At 38.1% G+C, this 21493-nt stretch overlaps 1 protein-coding gene across 1 annotated transcript in view; it reads right to left on the reverse strand.

Annotated features, from left to right (window-relative positions):
* TDRD1 (tudor domain containing 1) overlaps positions 1-21493 on the reverse strand; it is a 33691-nt gene that overhangs the window by 11625 nt on the left and 573 nt on the right. The window contains exons 2-16 of the mRNA XM_074373585.1: positions 19583-19641; positions 14677-14821; positions 13061-13166; positions 12302-12365; positions 11389-11493; positions 10976-11158; positions 10326-10469; positions 9615-9786; positions 8432-8518; positions 6732-6899; positions 6505-6612; positions 5636-5806; positions 3782-4024; positions 3294-3431; positions 433-543 (exon numbers count right to left, since the gene is read on the reverse strand). Of these exons, the coding sequence (XP_074229686.1) occupies positions 433-543; positions 3294-3431; positions 3782-4024; positions 5636-5806; positions 6505-6612; positions 6732-6899; positions 8432-8518; positions 9615-9786; positions 10326-10469; positions 10976-11158; positions 11389-11493; positions 12302-12365; positions 13061-13166; positions 14677-14821; positions 19583-19641 (2004 nt within the window). The remainder of the gene's footprint in view (positions 1-432; positions 544-3293; positions 3432-3781; positions 4025-5635; positions 5807-6504; positions 6613-6731; positions 6900-8431; positions 8519-9614; positions 9787-10325; positions 10470-10975; positions 11159-11388; positions 11494-12301; positions 12366-13060; positions 13167-14676; positions 14822-19582; positions 19642-21493) is intronic.

Raw genomic sequence — 21493 nt, forward strand, 5'->3', positions numbered from 1 at the left:
CAAAGTGGAAGACATAACACTCTCACCACTAATGAAAGTGTTTTACTTGTTACTTGGTAAATAACACAAAAATAAATAACAAAAACCTGCAATGAAATTAAGGCGTTTCATCAAATGTATTTTCAAAATAAACATGCACAGGGCGACCAGAATAAACAGTGAATCTGTAGTGAACGGGTCTCCCGTTCTTTAGCTCTTAACGTTATCAGAAATTCTGGAAAGAAAAGCATTTGGCAAAGTCTAGGTAAGAAAAGTATCAATTGGAGGCTCCCTGTTACAAAGACAGAAGGAAAAGGCATATCTTAAGCATTCATTTAATTCCGATTATGAAAAATATCTGCTTAAACATCAGGAATACACACTGAAAATGAGGGTTCAATGTCAAGAAATAGAAGATTCTACTGTAGTCAAGACTGCACAACTGCAACTTACCTACAAAAAAAGCACAACAAGGTTGCCCTATTTCTGCCTTAAAATCATTAGGCAACTTCTGCTGGCAATAATCTGCTAGCAATTTGTTCAAATCACTGAGTTTTTTCAGAGCTGAAAACATAACACAACACAGCATTTAATATTTTAAAAACATTCAGAGTAACAGATTTTCCTTTAAAATTGGAAAATGTTTTGATTGTAAAAACTCAGGTACATCCCCAAACAACCATAAAGTACACCAAACGCCTTTCTCTTTTCCTCATTTAAAAATAAGTTGGGCAAGTAAGTCACTGTTCAGTTAATACTTGCGATAAACCCCATACCAACAATTTCCTGGACGCAGTGACGTGGCAATGGCATTGCTGTTGGTACTACAGAGTGAGTTTTGCACGTGGACCAGGAAACAGTGTACAGGCCTGCACAGAAATAAAGTTTACACAAGCTGTCCTGAAGGAGTGTATGTAACCACTAAGTAGATGGCACAGATAGTGTCTGCTAAGGAGATTCAGAGAGGTGAGCTCTGTGTGCTAAAGGTTTCGTAGAGAAATCTGAAGTATGCCTCGTTTGCTAGGAATGGAGACGGCATTCCAGAAGAAATAAACAGCTCTGAGGCAAAGTACCAAACCAAGCGGCCAGATGACACTCGGTGGGAGTAGCGAGGAGTAGAAGGTAAACCATCGAAGACCACCACCAGGGATGTGCTTGGAAAAACACCACCGAGGGGTTTTACATGCCAAGTAAAGGGATGTGAACACTACAAAAGAAAAATATCTTTGAAATCTGTGGCAAAGGCCCACTGACAGAAATGGAAATTAAATTCTATCGGGTTAGAACTGTCACCTTTCAAATTAGCCAAAATGAGAAAGTTTGAGGACACGCCGCTGGAAACGGTGTGGGCAAGGGCTCTCATGCACTGCTGGTGGGAGTTAGCTTGGCCCACCTCTTGAGGGCGCTCTCTCTCAAGAGCACAGGCACACATATCCTCTGACATATGCCAGTTTTAGCAGTTTGTCCCATGGATATGCTCTCAGAACAAAATCACAGAGCACAAGGATTGTTTTAGTAATAGATGCTTGGAAACACTAATCCTTTAGCTGTCCACACCTGGGTTAAATTAGGATAAAGCCACACGGTGGAATACTATGTGACCATGAAAAAGAATGGGGACAAAATGGCGATGTGGCATCCTGGAATGGACCCGAACAGCAAAAGGCCACCTCTGGAGAAGGACATCTCGCAAACTCCAACTGAAGTCTGGTGTTCGGTTCACAGAAGTTTACCAATGTTGGTCTCTTAATTGTAAGAAACACACCACAACTATGTAAGACGTTAACTCTAGAGGAAGCTAGGTGAAGGGTATACAGGAACTCTCTGTACCATCTTTGCAACTTTTCCACAAATCTGAAATTATTCCAAAATTTAAAAAGTGTATTTTAAAAAGAATGGAGGAAACACTATGTGAGCTGATATCCAGGATATACTGGGAGAAAAAAGTCAAAGTGCAAAAATTATTTACAGTGTCTTATCATTTACGCCTACATGAAAAGGAAGGAATATATACATTCATACAAACATGTGTATAGCATACTTCTGAAAAGATGCTAAGAAAATTGAGAAAAGGAATTGGAATGATATTTAGAAACTGAGAAGAGGAACTGGGAAACTTACTTTCCATATATATACTCTTCTGTAACTTTTAAATTTTGTACCATATGCTTGTATAATCACTTGTGAAAATTAAAACATAATTTAAATATTTTAAAATTTTATCCTATATGAAACAGCAGCCTATCTACCAGACAATTCTGAATGAAGGGATGACAAATCTCAGAAACTGAGAGAAACTTAGTTATCTAGCTTAAGGTCCTCAATTAACAGAGAGAAAACCCCAAATTTAGAGAAGTTAAAAATCAACAATGCTCACCAGAATGGCTCAAGAGAGCAAGATGGAAAATACAAAGTGTTTTGTGAGGATGTGGAGCAACCAGAACTCTCAAACTGACAACTGTTCTGATCATTTCCGAAAAGTTTTGGCATTCATTGATTAAAGCTGAAAATATACATATTCTTTAAGATTTGGCCAGTAACTTCATTCCCAGGTATATGTTCAATGGAAATGCATGCACACGTGCGATAAATTTGTATGAGAATGTTCATACCAACATCATTTTATAGCTCAGAACTAGAAGCAACCCAAATATCCAACAGTGGAAAGGAACAATCAATCGCAGTACATTCATACAATAATGCACGTTGCTCACTATGCAGTAGCAACAACAAAAAAACCAAGCTACAGCCACATGTAAAAATGGGCGAAACTCACAAACAGCATGAAAAAAAGCAACAAGGCACAGAAGAGTAATACTGAATGATTCCATTCATATAAAGTTCAAAAATGGGAAAAATAATCTATGCTATTATCAGAAGGCAAGGTAGTATTTACTTTTGAAAGAAAGACATGGTAGTGATTGCAGGAGACAAGAAGGAAACTTCTGAGTTACTGGTAATGTTTTATTTCTTGACCTAGATGTTGGTTACACAAGCGTTTTAACTTTGGGCTCGTTTGTTACGCTGTACTCTTATTTATGCACTTATCTATACATATGTTACATTTCAATGAAATCAACAATTAAGATTTTTCAAAAGTGAATTTAGAGGACATTCTGTGAAATCTAAAGGGGTTTAAAAACAGAGACTGTTGAAAACAGAAATAATGGCTTTACATGGAATAAAAGGCCAAGTATAGCCCAATCTTTCTTGGAAGTACAAATGCTCACCTGGCCCTCACCACCCAGCATCTTGCCTTATCTATGCCAGTGTATTTTGTAAAAAGAGACTTAAAATGAGAAGACTCAACTTACCATCCTCTTTAAGCACATGGCAGTAAAACTCTCCAGGACTATACATCATACAGACAACAACATCTACTGTTTCATCAACGGCAAGTTCAACCCATGTCCACTCCAACGGACTCACTTTTGCTTCTACACCCAAGGGAACTGTGAAAATAAATGGACATTTTGCAAAACAAATAGCCAGAGTGGGGAGTGGGAGGTGAGGCTGCTGAAGGATCTGTTTTTGAAGAACTGAATTTCCAATTACTTTCTTAGTGACTTTACAGGAAAGATAATCAGTCTTAGAATTAACCATCACTACCTCACTAAATCTCAAATTTTCAGATTCACATTTCTGATCGATCTTCAGCTGACTCAAATGCACTCTTCTGATGGATGCTTGATTTAAAAAGACAGAAGGCACTCATCAATTCTTTTTGAAAGTACGAGAACCCACATGTTCACAAAGCCATCTGAACTCCAGCATCACGTCATCTGGTAGACAATTTACTTACCATCAGTTTCCTTCACGTCACCGGGCTTATCTGCCACCACCCCCTTGTTCCCCACAGCAAAGCCTGTGTCGATGAGCACTCTGGTGACACTGATGTGAGGTGTCACGGACCGATCTATCAGCTCCACCAGGGAACTGTTTTCCAGCTTGTCCACCACTTTCACTGTCATCATTTTGTTCTGTACAATATTTTTCATCAGACAAATAGCTTCTGGAGTCCAAATTCCTAATGATGGCTTTACTCCTAACAAAGAATTTTTAAAAGAGCATTAAAATATGTCTTATCTCACAAGCATTTAGAAATTTAGCTCCTAATTTCCACAAAGCTAAACAAGGAATCTATGACAAACACTGGAACCAGAAAGTCCCATCTGAGAAGGATTTTCTAAACATGAAAATGAAAGCAAAATCACACAGAAAAAGTCTGTGAAAAGCTTCTGTACTTCTATGCAAACAAACCATCATAAATCCACAGATGTGAAATGTCCTGAGGTTAGTGGCAGAGGCAGCCTGGAATGCTAGCATTAACCACAAATGGGCACAAGAGATCTCAGCGGGTGATAAAAATGTTCCAAAACTGGATTATGGTGATGGCTGTACAACTTACCACATTTACCAAAAATCACTGAATGGCATAGCTAAAAACAGTGATTTTTATGATATATAAATTATATTTCAGTAAGGTTGTTAAGAAAAGCATAAACAAAAGTATGAAACAATCCAGGAAGAAGCACCAGTCTTTTACGCTGACGCTGACACGTGAAACATCTGCAGCATCTACTGAAGGGGCACTTACAAATGCGCCTTTAGGAATCAACAACCCCTGAGTTATGCCTGGTCATTTCACAAAACTAAGAGCCAAGTAACCTACAAAAAAAGGTCCAGTCTCACAGGTAATGAAGCAAATTAAAACGATTTAGTTTTCAGGTGATCAAAACTGGCCAAGGTGAAATAATACGGAAATACCTATTTCGTGCACCGTGTGAAGGAAGTGACTCCCTCCTGCATTTCTGGTAGGTGTGGGAACTAGTTCCACCCCTTCTAGAGAACAGGCTGTAATACGTACCACAAACATGAAAAGGAGCGTCCCCACTGGCGACTTTCCTAAGGAATCTGACACCTGATACCCACTGACACCAATCTTCTTTAAAAAATTAATTTTAAAAAATTGAAGTATATTCAGTTTACCTTAGTGTCAGGTGTACACCATAGTGATCCAGTATTTTTTATAATTATACTTCAATTTAAGTTACTATAAAATACTGGCTATTCTCCCTATGCTGTACTACATAGTCTTACAGCTTCTTTATTTTATACAGAGTAACCTGCAGCTCTTTCTAAGGAAATGACATTGGATAGGTTGTGAAATGTAGTTAAAAGAACACTGACAGTAGAAAAAATTGGAAATATCCTTGATAACTGAATATTAGTTAAACTATGGTACATCTGAATGAAAGTTGTAGAAACCAATCTTTTAAGATGGAAAGAAATGCCTGCTCCCAGTGGAACATGTAACATATACAATAACTTCTAAGCATAAGATCATAATGTTCTTATTGTTTTTAAAAGCAGGTTTCCCCCTACTTCATGCAATTAAGAGGCTTCTGAGATATTTACTGATAATGCAGAATCTATAAATAACAAAAAGAATATTCCGTTTCATACACATAGGCACATCCTATTTTATTACAGATAGCCAGTCACTTGTATGTCCTAAAAGTTCTACTAAGGGTTGTTCTTACACTAAGGTAAGTTTACATCTAAACACATTCCTTGATCTACTCACTAATTTTGATTCTAATGCTGCTCCTTGAGGTTTCAGTATTTTAATATGGGAACCATAAAAATCACATACCTGCCAGCACACACTTGATAGCTTGCATTGGCAACTCCAACAACTTTGGAGTTATGGGACAAAGTCTTGTCAAACTGAGGATTTCGAAGTTTCCATAGTCTACGTATCCGATCAGCACAGACTCCTCAGAAGCATAGGCCAGGACGGAGGCACGGTACCACTGTCCGTCCTCTAAAAAGGGACAGACTGAATCTCAGATGATCTTCCAAGGAAGATATAAACACACACTTTTCCTCCCCAGTTTAGATGGTCATTTGGAGACACTACTTTAATGTAACATCGAGCTTTACTGAACAATGTACACTTATTCAACACTGTGACTTATCAGAAGGCTTCAACTCCTAAAATGTCACCTTTACTCATCCATTACTAGATGATTCACGCCATGTGCTGTCATTATTTATTTACGTGCTTTGTCTCCCTAGTAGACAGACAGACATTCATTAGGATAGAGAACACAACCTGGTCACCTCAGTGGATCAATTTTAGAATTGTCCCTGGCAGGACCAGTCAACCAGACTCCACCAACCAAGCAATCGATTTACCAGAGGCCTACTTGTAGCTCCCCTTCTGCGAGGCCACCGGACCTCCCTGCAGCAGAGAACTGAGCCCAGTCATCAGAGAGCCATCATCTGTGCAGGTACAGCAGCCATGACAACTCTGTGCCTCCAGGCCCTCTTGTTATTCCAAAGAAAACTGGCCAAGACATGACCCTGGGAGGATCCGGATTCACATCCTGATGTGAAATCACTGCTGGTGCACTTCACTACTCAAATTTCAAATGCAGCCATCCAATGTAAACTGAAGACTGTTTCACCGGCTGTTACTTAATTATAGGTAAGAAATTCATTAACACTCTCCTTCCTTACCTGAGAACTGAGCACAGCAGACATCACCAATGGTCGGATAAAAATCTGACCGTGGAGACACCTGACCACAGTACTTGCTAAGTGATGCCTGGAGTTCAGCCAGCTTATCTGTAGATAAAGATCACATCTTAAACAAAAGGAATACAAGCCTACACAGTATCTGCATTTTTGTATGCTGAATCTCTCAAAGTATGCTACCCTGATAGCACAAATCAAGATTTACTTACGCCCACTTTGTAGCTGTTGACAGAAGAAGTCTTCTGGAGTCTGAATGTGGGCAACCACACCACAGAACTCATCACCTACATTCAAAGTCAACACTTTGGGGATTAGGTCACTTCTGTCTACAACAATTTTGTTTTCAGCTGTCATTTTCCCAACATCTTCGAGATCACCTTATCAGAAAACAGAAAAATAAACCATTTTGGTTTCATTAACCCAACTTTCCAGCTTTTCAGCTGCTCTTTCAAACCTCCTGGCCCTCATACATGCTGTTCTTTTTTTCCTGGAACCTGTTTCCAATCCCCCAACAACCTGAGTGCTTTCTGCTCGGTATGGGGTCACTGGGAAACACTCCTCTCCCAGTCTGGGTCAGGTGCCCTTCCCAGGGACCCCCGCACTCTGCACTCCTGCTGTCAAGCATTGTATGATCTCTTCTCTAGGTGTCTGCACTGCCCACAGAGCACCCTCCCCGATGGTACCTCCATAGTCCTGGTGAAGCAGAGATGGCTGGGTGGATTCGTTCCTTCCACCAACCCCTCTGCAGCATCTGCTACTGCTGACGACTTCCAGAACACTTACTCTTCTGTTATCCTGGCAGCACTATCCCTGTTCTTTTTCCACCTCTCCAATCACAGCTTCTCACTTGACATCATGGGTCCCAGGTTCACCTCCCTCACTTTTCCTCACTTCACTCTCTCCCTAAGACACCACCATTATTGATGGTTTCAACCATGACTACTTTTAGACCAGAAAGTATTGGGTTTTCCCCTCCAGATGGCAAAACACTACTGAGAGCTTTTCAGCAGAGCTGTCACACTAAGATTTCTGTTTTAGGGATTTCACATAGGCAGTACTGTAAGAATACAGACAGGACACCAAAGATAAATTGGAAGGGTTTTGCAATTACCCTTGAATGATAAGGATTCCTGAACCAGAAAAATGGTAGGAAAAAACTTATTTTAAAGGAAGGAAAAAAAAATGCTACTTAGGAAGGAGAATCAATAAAGACCTGGCAATCAATCAGACAGGGTAAAGGATGGGAGCTGAGGAATAAGGAAGATTTAAGGATGACTCAAGTCTGTTTATGCGACAGGATGTGACCATTCACACCACCATCAATCTGGCAATCACCTCTGAACGAATGAGCCAAAGACAATGAAGTATATCTACACCTAAAGTAATTGGCAAAAAGCAAAGGGGAAAGCAGACTGCAAAAAACAACATCACAAGATTAAGCAAACAGACAATAACATGACGATAGCAAAACTTCTTGGTTCTCTTGTTAGACCAAATGAAAAACTACACAATTAAATAAGAAAAAACTTAAGAAACACTATCCTACCAGAACAGAATGTTATAACCCTATTTTTTTAATTGCTGGAATATGAGGGAAGAGGGAAAAACAAATCAAACTAAGGAAATGATAGCCAAAAATCCCTCAATCCAAACTGTCTTGACATTTAGTACTTTATGATCTCTGATAATTATCAAGTTAAGGATCAATCAGGAAGACAGGGAAGGAGGACAAGCAGGGAAGGCAGATTAAAAATAATATACTCCCAAATTTAAAAGTATCATCCTCCTTACACAAAGTTTATAAACAGTGTGATAGTTGTGTCTTTTTTGTTTTGTAGAGAAATATAATATATTCTTTTTTGTTTCGTAGACAATATACTATACATTCAATATTAATCTGTATACTCACTTGAATCTGCACTTTGCTTCTTAGAATTTTGTCCCTTGGGTTTCAAGCCATATCCCATTTCTATGAGCACGTGGTCTAACAGTTTTCCTAAAAGTGATTAAGAAAACACAGTTCCACTGAGATATGTATTATACCAAGTATTGGAGGAAAAGCATAAACACAAAATAAATGAATCATAATCACATGATTTACAGATTACAGCTATTAATATCCTGGCATATTCCTTACTAGCTCAGTTTCTATGTGCAAAATATAGTTAGTTAATGCTCAGTTTTAAAAATTGAGGCAAAATTCCCATCATCGCTAGACAGAAAACTAAATAAAAAATTTTACTTAAAAATTCTGAATAAAATAACATGAAAGATTTAGTTACCACCTCACTGGCATGCTTAGAATGAGCACGATTTACGAGAAAGAGTAAATCTAAGACCTAAGACTACTTCATCTCAGATGTAAAGGATGGCTGACCCAAGGGTGAACCAGCAGCCACGTAAACTCCAGGTTCCGTGAAACAGCATCCAAAGCTCCAGTCACATCGTGGAACACAACCAGCAAAGAAACAAAAGACAGAGACTGCATACTTAATTTCACACCAGGATTAACTACATTTTCTACCAAGTCACCAACCAGCCATGATGGGTCTTAGAAAGCAGAAGAGTAATAACACCTTGGAAACCAAGAGGCAATTATAAGCACACTGGAAGAGGTCACTTTTCAAATACGCTTAAAGCTAGAAGGGAAGAACTGATTCCAAACTGTTTCCATTTCCACAACCTAAATACTATGTGCCTGTGGTCTTAAGGCTAACCAAATGCAGGTCTGCGAAGGCTGTTCAAAGAAAAAGCACTCATGAGGACAGACAAATTCACAGAGAAATTCCTGAATTTTCCCCATAAATGAGCAGAGATCAGGACTAGGTCCTATAATGGCTATGTTAAAAGCGTGATGCAATTTCCCCACACTAAGTCTAACTCTAACGTTTCAGTCCACCCAATTCTACAAACCCGACCTTGTCTCTGACGAATTACCAACTGCCAAGAGCAGAGCCACGGCCATATTCTCAGTTACAATCTGAGTGACTCCACAGCACAGCTGACCTGGTCTCACTCCATGTTTCTGTTTCTTCTCTGAGTAACTGATGGAGACTAAGGAACATATTAAGTGTTCCAGACTCAGATCTTACCTGAACTTGTCAGCATCACATCCACAGCAAAGGTAACCACTTCCTCGCTGAAGATGTCCACAATCTTTACAGAGCAGAACTGCTCCATTAACAGTGACTTAATAGTTGTGATACAATCATTGCTCCAACTCCCCTCTGCTGGGATAACATTGGCCACAAAGCATTTTATGGCCTGAAAGATTTTACACAAGTTACTAAAAAAATTAGTGTTTGAAAATGACTTTTTTCTAATTAACTATGTAAAGATTTTTTAAAGATAATATATTTCATGCTGAAAATTATCAAGCACTAACCAAATAAGTAATTTTATCAATAATTATTTGCCTTCCTTGATACTTCATCCACAATGCTTTTCCTTTTGGGACTTAAAGCCTGAGAAATTCATGAAGGGATAGTAATTATCCCTCAAACATAAACTGAAGTTGCTTCCAAGTAACGTAATAAATATAGAAACGATTGTTTTTAAAGAGCAGATTGATAAAATGTCCCTAAAAATGCTAAGTTTCTCACCTGAGGCGGCACATAACCAAATAAGGCCTAATAAAATGGCACCAAGAAAGCCCATAGTGTTTCTCTGCATTGTAAAAGATGTAATAGGTACTTTTCCATAAAAACCATGGCAATAGAACACACAAATATTGTGTGCATCAAAACATTAAAAACAGCTCCTTTGGGACATTACTAGGAATTTACAAAGTAAAAGAGACTTACACAAGGAGGAAATAAATCAATGTTTCTGTTTAGTTGGTGAATGCTGTTTACTGGAATTACTTCCTCATTTCCATAATCAATATACAAGACCTGTGCCTTCTTCTGCAGCACATCAACGTCCTGTATTAATACTCTGTTCCAGGTCTGCAAGTGAAACATAACAGAACTCTGCTTCCAAACAGCATTTCACAAACTTAGGTTTAAAAACTCTCAACTAATCTACAGAACATGCGAAGGACATCTACTGTTCTGTTCTGAGGTACTCAGTGAACAAGTTAACTTACTTTCTTAAGAATCTGGCTAAGAGACCCCTGGATGTGCCTACTCTAGGGTCCTTTACTATGCACACCTATCCCCAGGTTGGTGTAGCCCAGGAGATGCTGTGACACACTGATCCCTCAGCCACACAAATAAACACAAACTCCAGTCAGTGTCCCAGCCCTGAGGAGCTACAGAAACAGCCGGAGAGGCACGGGGCAGGGAGTGAGTAACTGGGAGGACCTTCCAGGTTTGACTGAGAAGAGACAGAGGAGAGTGGCCAGAGCCTCATTTCAGGTCACTAATGCATCATTAAAAGCTCTGGTGTCAAGTTGGTAGGACCAAAGTAAATTAAAACGTCTTATTAAATAATTCATTTCATTAGGAGCTACCTGATCAATGGTGTACTTGGCAACACAAACTTCCCCCTTCACAGGGATATAATCTTCTTCATGCACCTTATTTGCATATGTTTCCTTTAAGCTCGCGGAGAGTTGGTTCATGCATTCTAAAACTTCTGAAGAATATAACTGCACATAAAAGTCACTTGGGTGTTTGAATTCAGTAACTGCACCCTTTCAAAGACAGAAAAGTTGTAATAATTTGCTTAGAACACAGCAAATATGAATTACTTACAGCTTTATAACAGCATACAAAAATTGCTGTTGACTGTTTTTGCAATCTTCATCAATTTCAGTTATATTCTGTACCTATCATATAAACTCAAATTAAACACAAGAAACAAGGAAATAAAAATCTATGGTTCTTTGGATCCCTATCTATAGAAATTAAACAATCCAAATACCTTTATTTCCATGGTTTTGCTGAGTTGTAGGCTTCTCAAATCAGAAAACATTATTTTATCAGCACCAAGGGCTTTTTCTTTAGTAACTCCAAGGGGACAGTCTCTCTGGTTCAAAAAAAAAAACCACATAAGTGAGTTACTGACAAGCACGTGTTTAAATGATACTGTGGCCACTATTTGCTAGAATCGAGGCCAAAACAGCCTGATTCTCAGGCTTGAGTAAGAGTGTAGAGAAATAGTGTACATTTTCAAGAATCACTAAAACTTACTGTCCATAGGCAGTGTGCACAGAACTGGAGTCACTGAAGAATTAGGCCATAATGGTGATGACAATGTTGTTTATTTAAAAAAAAAAAAGGAGGGAGGGAGAGTAGTGTTTTAAGTTTGGACTTACTAATGCATACATACATTTTTATGGGAATGGATTTTCTTTTGAACGTAGAAGCCTGGACCAAGGCTAAAATTCGTTTATAAATATGAGTTGGAGATAATCGATGTTTTTCAGGTTATGAATGACTCTGCCCACATAGTTATCTAGATGGAAGAAAGGTATTATGCTCCTTAGATGGCAGGCCCTGGTAGAATCCAGTACACAACGCTGGAGAACATGTGCATGCAGGGACTAGGAAGAAAGGACTCCACCAGCAGTGCACCTACACGGAGACACGGTCATCTCAAGTCCTTTCTGGAAAAAGGCTGGGCATAAGCAACTCTCATAAACCTCCCAACAGTCACCAAATCAATCACTAGGGTGTAGAGATTTACTCAACAGGAAACTGGTTTTTAAATAAACACTGGTGCAAGGCAGAAACAAGCCATAAATATTTTATTTAGCTTAAGTCCTCTTAATTCAAAATAAAGGGAGTCATTAAAAATTTGCCCTGAAGGCAAAGAAAGAGTAAATATATCATACCTCGTCTTTCACGTCCACATTCTTCGTTTCAAAAGGTGATTTATTATCCTCAAGTTTGTGGAAACTGAAATAAAGTAACTGATTAAAATACTTACAGCACAGAGCCAAGTAGGAGCAGGGGTCACAATTACATTAAATTCTCAATCAGCAAAATCCAGGAAGAGTAAAACAGCTTCTTCCAGAGAAAATCACAGTTGTAACAGAGTAAAACAACCCTATGCTGGCCAAGCAATGGTCTGCCACTTCCTAATGAAAGGAACACGGCCATAATCTTCAAGCCTCAGTTTCCTCATCTGCAAAATGGAAATATCCCTACATTACCTAAAACAAGAGTTCTGAGGACCAAATGAGGCTGCACAAGTGAAACTGCTCTGTAAACCGGTAAGTAGCATGAAAGTAAGATTTATGTATTTTAAATTCAAAATTCAAGAAGCCTGTGAGAGTTCCACCTTATTAAAATCCAGAGAAGTATACATACAATAGAAATAATGCATTCTAAAGCTCTAATCACTAGAAGAAAAAATTACTTAAGGTTTTAACTCCTAATATGTACTATTTAATAAAATTACATTCATGAAAACTTCTGTTTGTAGAGCTGTTCACTTCTGATTTGTACGCTTTGTTATACCTCAATAAATAAGTAAAAAGTAGTAACTTTTATGTAATTATGGCCTGCTTACCTGATTTGACCCTTATACCACCAAAACAAAAAAGTATTTTAAAATATTCCCTGATGAATTAAAAACAAATCACACTTACTTTTGCTGAACAGGCTTGCACACGATGCTGTGGGCCGACCAGTCCCGCCTCTGGCACGCTATGGAGCAGTAGTATGTCTGCTTGCACTGGGAACACCTCAGAGACCCTACAGAGCACGGCCCACCAGGTCACTGAAGTTTTATTCCAAGTATTTGTTGCCAAGAGCAAGACACTTTCAAAGACCAGACGTATAAACACCATTCTATTAATCATATCAAGGAGATTATTTGAAGAGGATTATGCTGTTTATGATTAGGTGTTAAGATTAAATTTTAAAGCTCTCTTGAAATGCAGAGAAAGGGGAATGCCAAGATGAAAATGAGAGGGAGGACGGACTGGAGACACAACTGGCTTTCCTGAAGCAGAGCCCAGAACGCACATTATAAAGGGAACAATCATCGAAAGAGAAAATCTGCGGTGGTGAAAACAGACGTGTGCAAGCAGACACGGCTTACCTTGTGCCATTTAAAAAGTACAAAACAAAAACCAGTGAAGAGAATCATACCTAGAAAAACTCAGGAAGTTTTTGAAATGAAGTTTAGAAAAATCCCATCAGTATTCAGGCAGAAGAAAACAAGCTGTCTAAAAAACAAAAACAAAAAACACATAAAGAAACAACAAAACTGGGCTGGCCTTGAGTGCCTCTACTCTAAAAGAAATAGAAAAAAGAGAGCTAAATACCCAAACAGCCAGTAAGTACATGGAAACCCTTCAAGATCATTGATCATGAGGGAAATGCAAATTAAAACCACTAAGAAATACCACTACACACCCACGAGAAGGACTAATATTAGAAGAACTGAAAACACCAAATGTTGACGAAGATGTGGAGCAACCAGAACTCATTACCAGGGGAAATATAAAATGAGACAGCTACGTTGGAAAATGGTTTGGCTTTTTCTTATAAAGTTAACGTATACCTATCTTTTGACTCAGCAATTCTACTCCCAGGTATGCACCCAAAAGAAATGAGAACATCTCCATACAAAAACATGTAATAATGTGTACAGAGCTCTATTCATAATAACCCAAAGCTGGACACAAGCAAAATGTTCAACAACAGAACAGATAAACAAATTGTGGTACCACCCAATGGAATGCTACCCAGCCCAGCAACAAAGAAAAAAATAATTAGTGTACATGCAGCCACACAGAATAAATTCAGAAATATTCTCTACATAGAAAAAGCTTTACACAAAAGAGTCCACACTGTATGATTCCATTTACAAAAAATTCTGTAACTGGAAAAAATTAATTTATGGTAAAAAAAACAGTGGTTGCCTTTAGGCGGGTCTAGTGCCTGGGAAGGGACATGAGGGAACTTTCTGAGAAGATGGAAATATTCTTTATGTTGATTAGGGTATGAGTCTGTGCATATAAATGCATGTAAGTTTTATCTCAAAAAAAGTATAAAAAATAATCAAGTAAAGAAGCAGGAAGAGTGGGAAGATATGGATGAACAAGAATGGCAGGATGCTGGTAGCTGCTAAGCTGAAGAATGGGTATGCGTGTATATATACTCTTCTGTTTATATTTCATGTTTTATGTAATAAAAATATTTTTCAAATGTGTAGAGGAGTAATTCAGCAGACATCTGGCAGGAGCAATATGCTTACCAAACAGTCCACAGCAATGGCAGGTTGTCGACCGAAGAGGAGGTCCCACGGAGCTGAAGAATGCCGGACTGTTTATAGACAATGAATTCTCAACCACTTTGTGTACTTTTTTCGATTTTGCAGGAATAACACTATTGCCAGGCTTCTATTATGAAAAGAAAATAGCAATATTAAAACTTGGTAATAAAGCTTTTTTTTTTTAAAGTACTAGATTTGGGATTTCCTCTTCTTAGAAGATAAAATAGATGTACTTTTCCTTACTCCTCCCATTAAGTACAAGGGAAAAGCCTGGGCTTAGATGTAGAACAGTGGCTCTGAAGGAACGCAGCAGACAGGCTAGGAACCCTGAGACCCAGAGAAGGACACGGTGATGAGTCTCCAGAGATTTCTTTCTGTCTCATATACCCCAGATGGGGTGCTGGAGAAGCCAGCAATCCAGCAATGCCAAAAGGCTCAGACTAGCCCCAACAAAGAGACTGCTCTCTCTCTGGCCAGAAGACCAGGCAAGGGGCGGCCCAGCAAGACAGAAAATTTTTATCAGTAACTGCTCTACTCCAGATAACCATCACAGAAAAAACAATGGCCCCACTCCCACCAGCAAAGGTAGACTGGGATGGCTAGATTTCCACCTTTACCAGGCTACAGCGAGGGACTCTGTCTGTCCCACCCGGGTGGTACTGCGGAAGACCAACAGAGTCAGCAGCCAGCACTTCAGCCTTGTGGGGTCTCTCTGTGGAGACCACATGGGGAGCCTGGATTCCCACCTGGCAGTAACAAATGCTCCTCTTTCCCCTGCAGCCACCACCACTGGGGCAGTGCTAAGGAGAAACCTAGTGGACATTCAGGATTTTCCACCACTGTTCAATGATAATGAGTGGGGTGTCTCCAAACCCTCTCACCTCCAATCCTCCCTCCAGCCTGCCCACTCTCCCCACCCCACTGTGTATAAGTAAAGAGTACATGGTGGGCAAGAAGGACCCTGGGAAGCTGGAACCCCACCCTTGTCCAGCAGACCACATTCTGGGCCATAAAACAAACCTCAACAAACTGAAAAGCATTTAAATCATACAGAGGGTGCTCTTCAACCACAGTGGACTCACACTAGACATCAGTAACAGAATGATAACAGATATTCTCCAAACATTTGGAAACTAGACAATACACTTTTAAATAACACATGAGCCAAGGAGGATGTCTCAGGGGAAATAAAGTAATACATACTGAACTAGAAGAAAGTAAAAATACAACGCATCCAAATTTGTAGGACACACAGTTAAAGCACTGCCAAGACAAAAATTTACAGCACTCAAGTCACACATAAGAAAAGAGGAAAAGTCTCAAATTAATAATTTAAGTTCTCATCTCAAGAATCTAAACAGTAAGAACAAAACATGCCTGAAGCAAGCAGGAGAAGAAAATGATAAAGATAAAAGCAGAAATCCATGAAATTAAAAATAAAAGCTTAGAGAAAAAAAATCAGTGAAAAAGGCCTAGTTCTTTGAAAATATCAATAAAACTGACAAACCTCTAGCAAGACAAACAATGAGGAAAATGGAGATGGCAAAAAATCAGCAGCATCAGGAATGAGACAAGGGATGTATCACTACAGACCACGAAGAAGTAAAAATGGTAACGGGATGCCTCAAACAACTCTACACACAGATTTCACCACGCAGACAAAATGGACCAATTCCTGAAAAGTCACAAATTATCACAGTATGAAATAGATAATCTGAATAGCCCTATAAATATTAAGGAAATTGAATCAGATTCTTTTAAACTCCCCAAAAAAAAGCCTATACAATTTTCAATCAAGCCTGTACAGTTTCTACTACGGGAGAACACTACCAAATATGTTTAAAGAAGTTAATTAACACCCATTCTACACAATCTCTCTTCGAGCAAAATAACATTCCCTTGATACCCAAACCATACAAAGGTAATGAAAGAGAAAAAATTACAGACCAAGATCTCTCAAGAAAACAGATGTAAAAATCCTTATCAAAACAATACCTGATATAACTCAGCAACATATAAAAATAATTACACACCATGGCCAAGTGGGGTTCATTCCAGGGATGCAGGACTGGTTAAATTAAAAACAAAGGAAAATCAATGCAATCAACCAAATTAACAGGCTAAATGGGGGGGGGGGATCACAACAATATCAATGGATAAAGAAAAAGTATTTTTAAAATTTCAATAGCTATTCATGATAAAAAACTATCAGAAAAGTAGGATAGGGAAAACTTCTACCTGATAAAGATCATCTACAAAAATCCTATAGCTAATATTGTACTTAATAGTAAAAAGACTCAATGCTTCCCCCTAAGTTTGAAAACAAAGCAAGATATCCAGTCACCACTTTTGTTGCTGTTGCTCTTGAAGAAAACTGAAACAATACAGAAAATACAAATAAGCGATAATAATCACCTGAAGTCCCACTACCTAGAGGCATTCAAGTGAATACACTTACTGAAATTTCTCTACGCATATGTACCTATAGCCTTCCACTGTCACCACTCTTAATCAACACAGAGCTAGAAGTTCTAGTCAGTGCAATAAATAAGCCAAGAAAGGGCAATTACAAAGCATATATTTTTAAAAGAAGAAATAAAATTGTCTTTTATTTGCAGATGATACAATTATCTATGTAGATAACTCCAAAGAATCTACAAAAAAAAAATCTAGGATAAGTAACTTCTGGAAGGTCACAGGATACAAGCTAAACATGCAAAAATTTTTATATAGTAGCAATGAACGTGAGGACACATGGAAATAAAAAATACAACAGCATTTACAATCACTCAAAAAAAGAACTATTTAGGTGTAAATCTGACAAAACATGCACAGTCTGTAAACTGAAAACCACAAAGTGGAAGAAATCAAAGAAGATCTAAATAAATCGGGAGACAGACTGTGTTAATTAGTAGAGTCAACACAGCAAAGATGTCAGTAAGCCTCAAATTGATAAACAGGTTCAATCCAATTCCTATCAAAATTCCAGCAAGATTTCTTGTAGATACGAACAAGATTACTCTAAAATGTAGATAAGAAGGCAAAGGAAACTAGATTAGGTAAAACGATTTTGAAAAAAGGAAAAGTGGGAGGAATCATCCTACCCCCCTTCCAGGCTGTCTATCATAGCTCCAGTACCATGTGGTATTGGTGAAGCATAGACCCCACATATCAATGGAAAAGAACAGAGAATCCAGGAAAATCCAGACAAATTTGCCCACCTAATTTATGACAAAAGCGCAAAACCAATTCAGTGGAGGAAATATAACATTTTCAATAAATGGTGATGGAGCAACTGGACATCCCTAGTTAAAAATTAACCTCAACCTAAGTCTTACAACTTAAAATTAACTCAAAATGGACCACAAACTTAAATGCAAAACTACAAATTGGGGCAGGGGGTGGAATTCAAAAATTTCTGGATCTAAAGTAGCAAAGAGTTCTTAGATTTGACACCCAAAGCATGATCCATAAAAGGAAAAATTGATCAGAACTTAATTAAAAACTTGTTTGTTCTGCTAAACACCCTATTAAGAGAATGAAAAGACAAGTTGGAGACTGGGATAAAATATCTGGAAATCACATATTTGACAAAGGACTAGGATTTGGAATATAGAAAGAACTTTCAAAACTCAGCAGTAAAAAAAACCCAAATAATCCAAATTAGAAAACAGACAAAATACAGGAAGAACATTTCACCAAAAAGGATATAGAGATAGCAAATAAGCACATGAAAAGAGTTTATCATTAGCCATTAGAGAAACACAAATTAAAACCATAATGAGCTATCACTATACATCTGTGAGAATGGGGACACTAAAAAAAAAAACACCACCACTCAACACTGGTGAGGATGCTGAATGCAGAGAAACTGGACCACTCATATGTTCTGCGTGATGGGAGTGTAAAATGGTAATAGCCACTCTGGAAAACACTTTGGCAGCTTTTTAAAAAAATTAAATATGCAACTACTACGTGACCCAGAAACTGCACTCTTGGGCATTTATCCTAGAGCAAAAAACAAAACCAAAAAAAAAACCTTATATTCACATAAAACCCTGAACATGAATGTTTATAGCAGTTTTAGTTATAATAGCCAGAAACTGAGAATGATCCAGATGTATTTCAATGGGTCAATGTTTAAATAAGCCATGGAGTACTACTCAGCAATAAAAAGCACTGAACTATTGATACATATAACAATCTATATGAATCTCCAGAGAATTACGCTGAATGAAAAAATCCAATCCCAAAAGGAATATACTTGTATGATCCCATTTATAGAACATCCTTGAAATGACAACATTTTGGAAATATTAATACTAGATGAGCAGTTGCCAGGGGCTAAGAAGAGGGTAGGGGCAGGAGGGAAGTGGATGTGGCCAGAAGGCGGCACAAAAGGGATACCTGGAGTGACGGCAATGTTCTGTGCCTTGACTGTGCAGTGTCAGTATCCTGGCTGTGATATTACACTATAACTGTACAGCATGTTACCATATGGAGACGCTGGGTAAAGGCTACAAAGTATCTCCATATTATTTCTTACAACTGTATGTCAATCTACAATTAGCTAGACAGAAAAAAGTTGATTTTTTAAAAAAATATATATACTAGGCTAAAGATAAGGCAGTTTGACCTTGAGTAATGCCTGCAAATTGAGTAACTTTTTAATTTCATTCTTTTTAGGGGGGAGGTAATTAGGTCTGTTTATTTCTTGATGGAGGTTCTGGGGATTGAATCCAGGACATCGTGCATGCTAATTAAGCAGGCACTCTACCACTGAGCTATACCCTCCCCTCTAAGAAATTCTTCATTAACACAATACAAAAACAAGTTTAGAATCTTTTATCCAAGACAACACAAAATAGAAAAAAAAGATACAACTTACACTATTTACTTCTTTGGATGGTGAATTATTTCCAACATTTAATGGTGACACAGGGTTACCTGGGGATGTAAAACATAACGCCTAATAAAAGTCAAATATTACCTTATTCCTGAAAACGTACAATAATATAGTTAAGTGACATTCAGATAATAAAGCTGTACCATAGTAGCCTTAAAGCTACACTATAAATAAGCAACATCCTACTTTTCCTAATGAAAAATAAGGACTTGTCTGACATTTCCTGGACGACTGCATCTCTCTCACCATGAACTTTTCTCCATTCATGAAGGCAGTTCTCAGGCTCTTTGAACTCTAGACTCATCTCCACCTTTAGAAATTACTGAGGACCTCAAAGAGCTTTTGCTTACATGACTTACATCATTAACGTTTAATATTATTAGAAATTAAAACTAAGTATTAGAAATATCTAATGCTAGTATTGAAAATTTAAATATATTTAAAAATTATAAATGCATTACATGTTGCTATGGTTTAAAAAAAAACTAGTTTCCAAAGCAAAAAAAAAAAAGAGTGTTTATCATTTTTGCACATCTCTTTAATGTCTGGCTTAGCCAGTGATACTTGCATTTGTGTATCTGCCTTTGCATCCAAGCTGTTGTGATATGTTGTTTTAACTGAAGTATCTGAAGAAAATCCGGCCACACACACATACACAGTTGCAAGTAGGACTATTATTTAACAGGCTTCTCAGATAATTGTGGATATTTTCCTATAATTCACACCAAAACTCAAGTGGTAGTTTAAGGGTCAGCTGCGAGGTGGAATCTAAAACCGTATCTTTTCATACTGCTACATTAGAATCCATTGGTTTATCTTGCACTTTGAAAGGATGCTTACCCATGCATAACTACAAAACGTCATGCACTGGTCCTCTGGAAAAGACTGAGAAACTCAAGTTATGCAGATCTTCCAAATGTTGACACAGTTCATCAGACAGTATCAAAAAAAATTGTGTTAATACATCTCTGTTCTTCTTACCAGAAGAGTTTAAGTATTGGGAAGCTGTCTCAGAGTGGCAGACACAAGTTTCCTGAAATTTTCATTCCTGCTTGAAAGCCTGCATTTTATCATTAGCAACAAAATACTGTCAGCTGTTCTCTTTGAAGTGACAGGCTCACTTTGTTCATTTCTGAGAAAGCGACTGCCAGATATCTAAGTCTAAATAACCACAGTTTGTCATTCTTTTCAAATAAAAATGATGTTCCAAGAAAAAAGTTTCTTTTCAGCTCACAAGTCAAACAACTGCACAGATGCTTTTCATACGTCCGCATGCAGCAAAAGTTAGTGGGAATTTCCATTTTGTTACACAAAATGCTAAAAATACCTGTACACGAGGGTCAAGATTTGTTAATAACTTGTACTGCTTCATCAAGGATATTCTTTAGTAAAACTGACATTTCTGGCTTGTTTTGTCTTAACGACAAGTGTATGATAATGAAAAGCAATGCCCACCAGCCCAGGCTAATGCCCCAGCTAAAGCTGAACTAATAAAGGTGCCAGCAGTTTACTCACCTTTGCTTTTACAGCCACTCGCATAAAGTCAGCACGGTGGGAAAGAGCAAATAATGTTTTAATACTGTTAGGAAAATAGTTTTGACCCCAGAGGTCCAAGGGCCACACTGAAAACTACGTCACCAGAACACTAAAAGATCACATCTCATGCATTCAGAGGCTACATTCCACCAAGGCCGCAGCCTCCTCACAAAGCAGATTTTTAGAATGAAGTCTAAAGGAATGATTTTTAAAAATCAAATGAAACAGATTAATGTCTTAAGATATATCTTTGTAAACCATTACATGCATAAAACTTACATTGTATTTTTAGAATATGGCCCATCTTTAGAACACTCATAAAAAGCCAGAGCGTTTCTTTTCTACATTCCCAGCATA

This window comes from Camelus bactrianus, chromosome 11 (genome assembly GCF_048773025.1).
Source record: "Camelus bactrianus isolate YW-2024 breed Bactrian camel chromosome 11, ASM4877302v1, whole genome shotgun sequence".
Taxonomy (NCBI): domain Eukaryota; kingdom Metazoa; phylum Chordata; class Mammalia; order Artiodactyla; family Camelidae; genus Camelus; species Camelus bactrianus.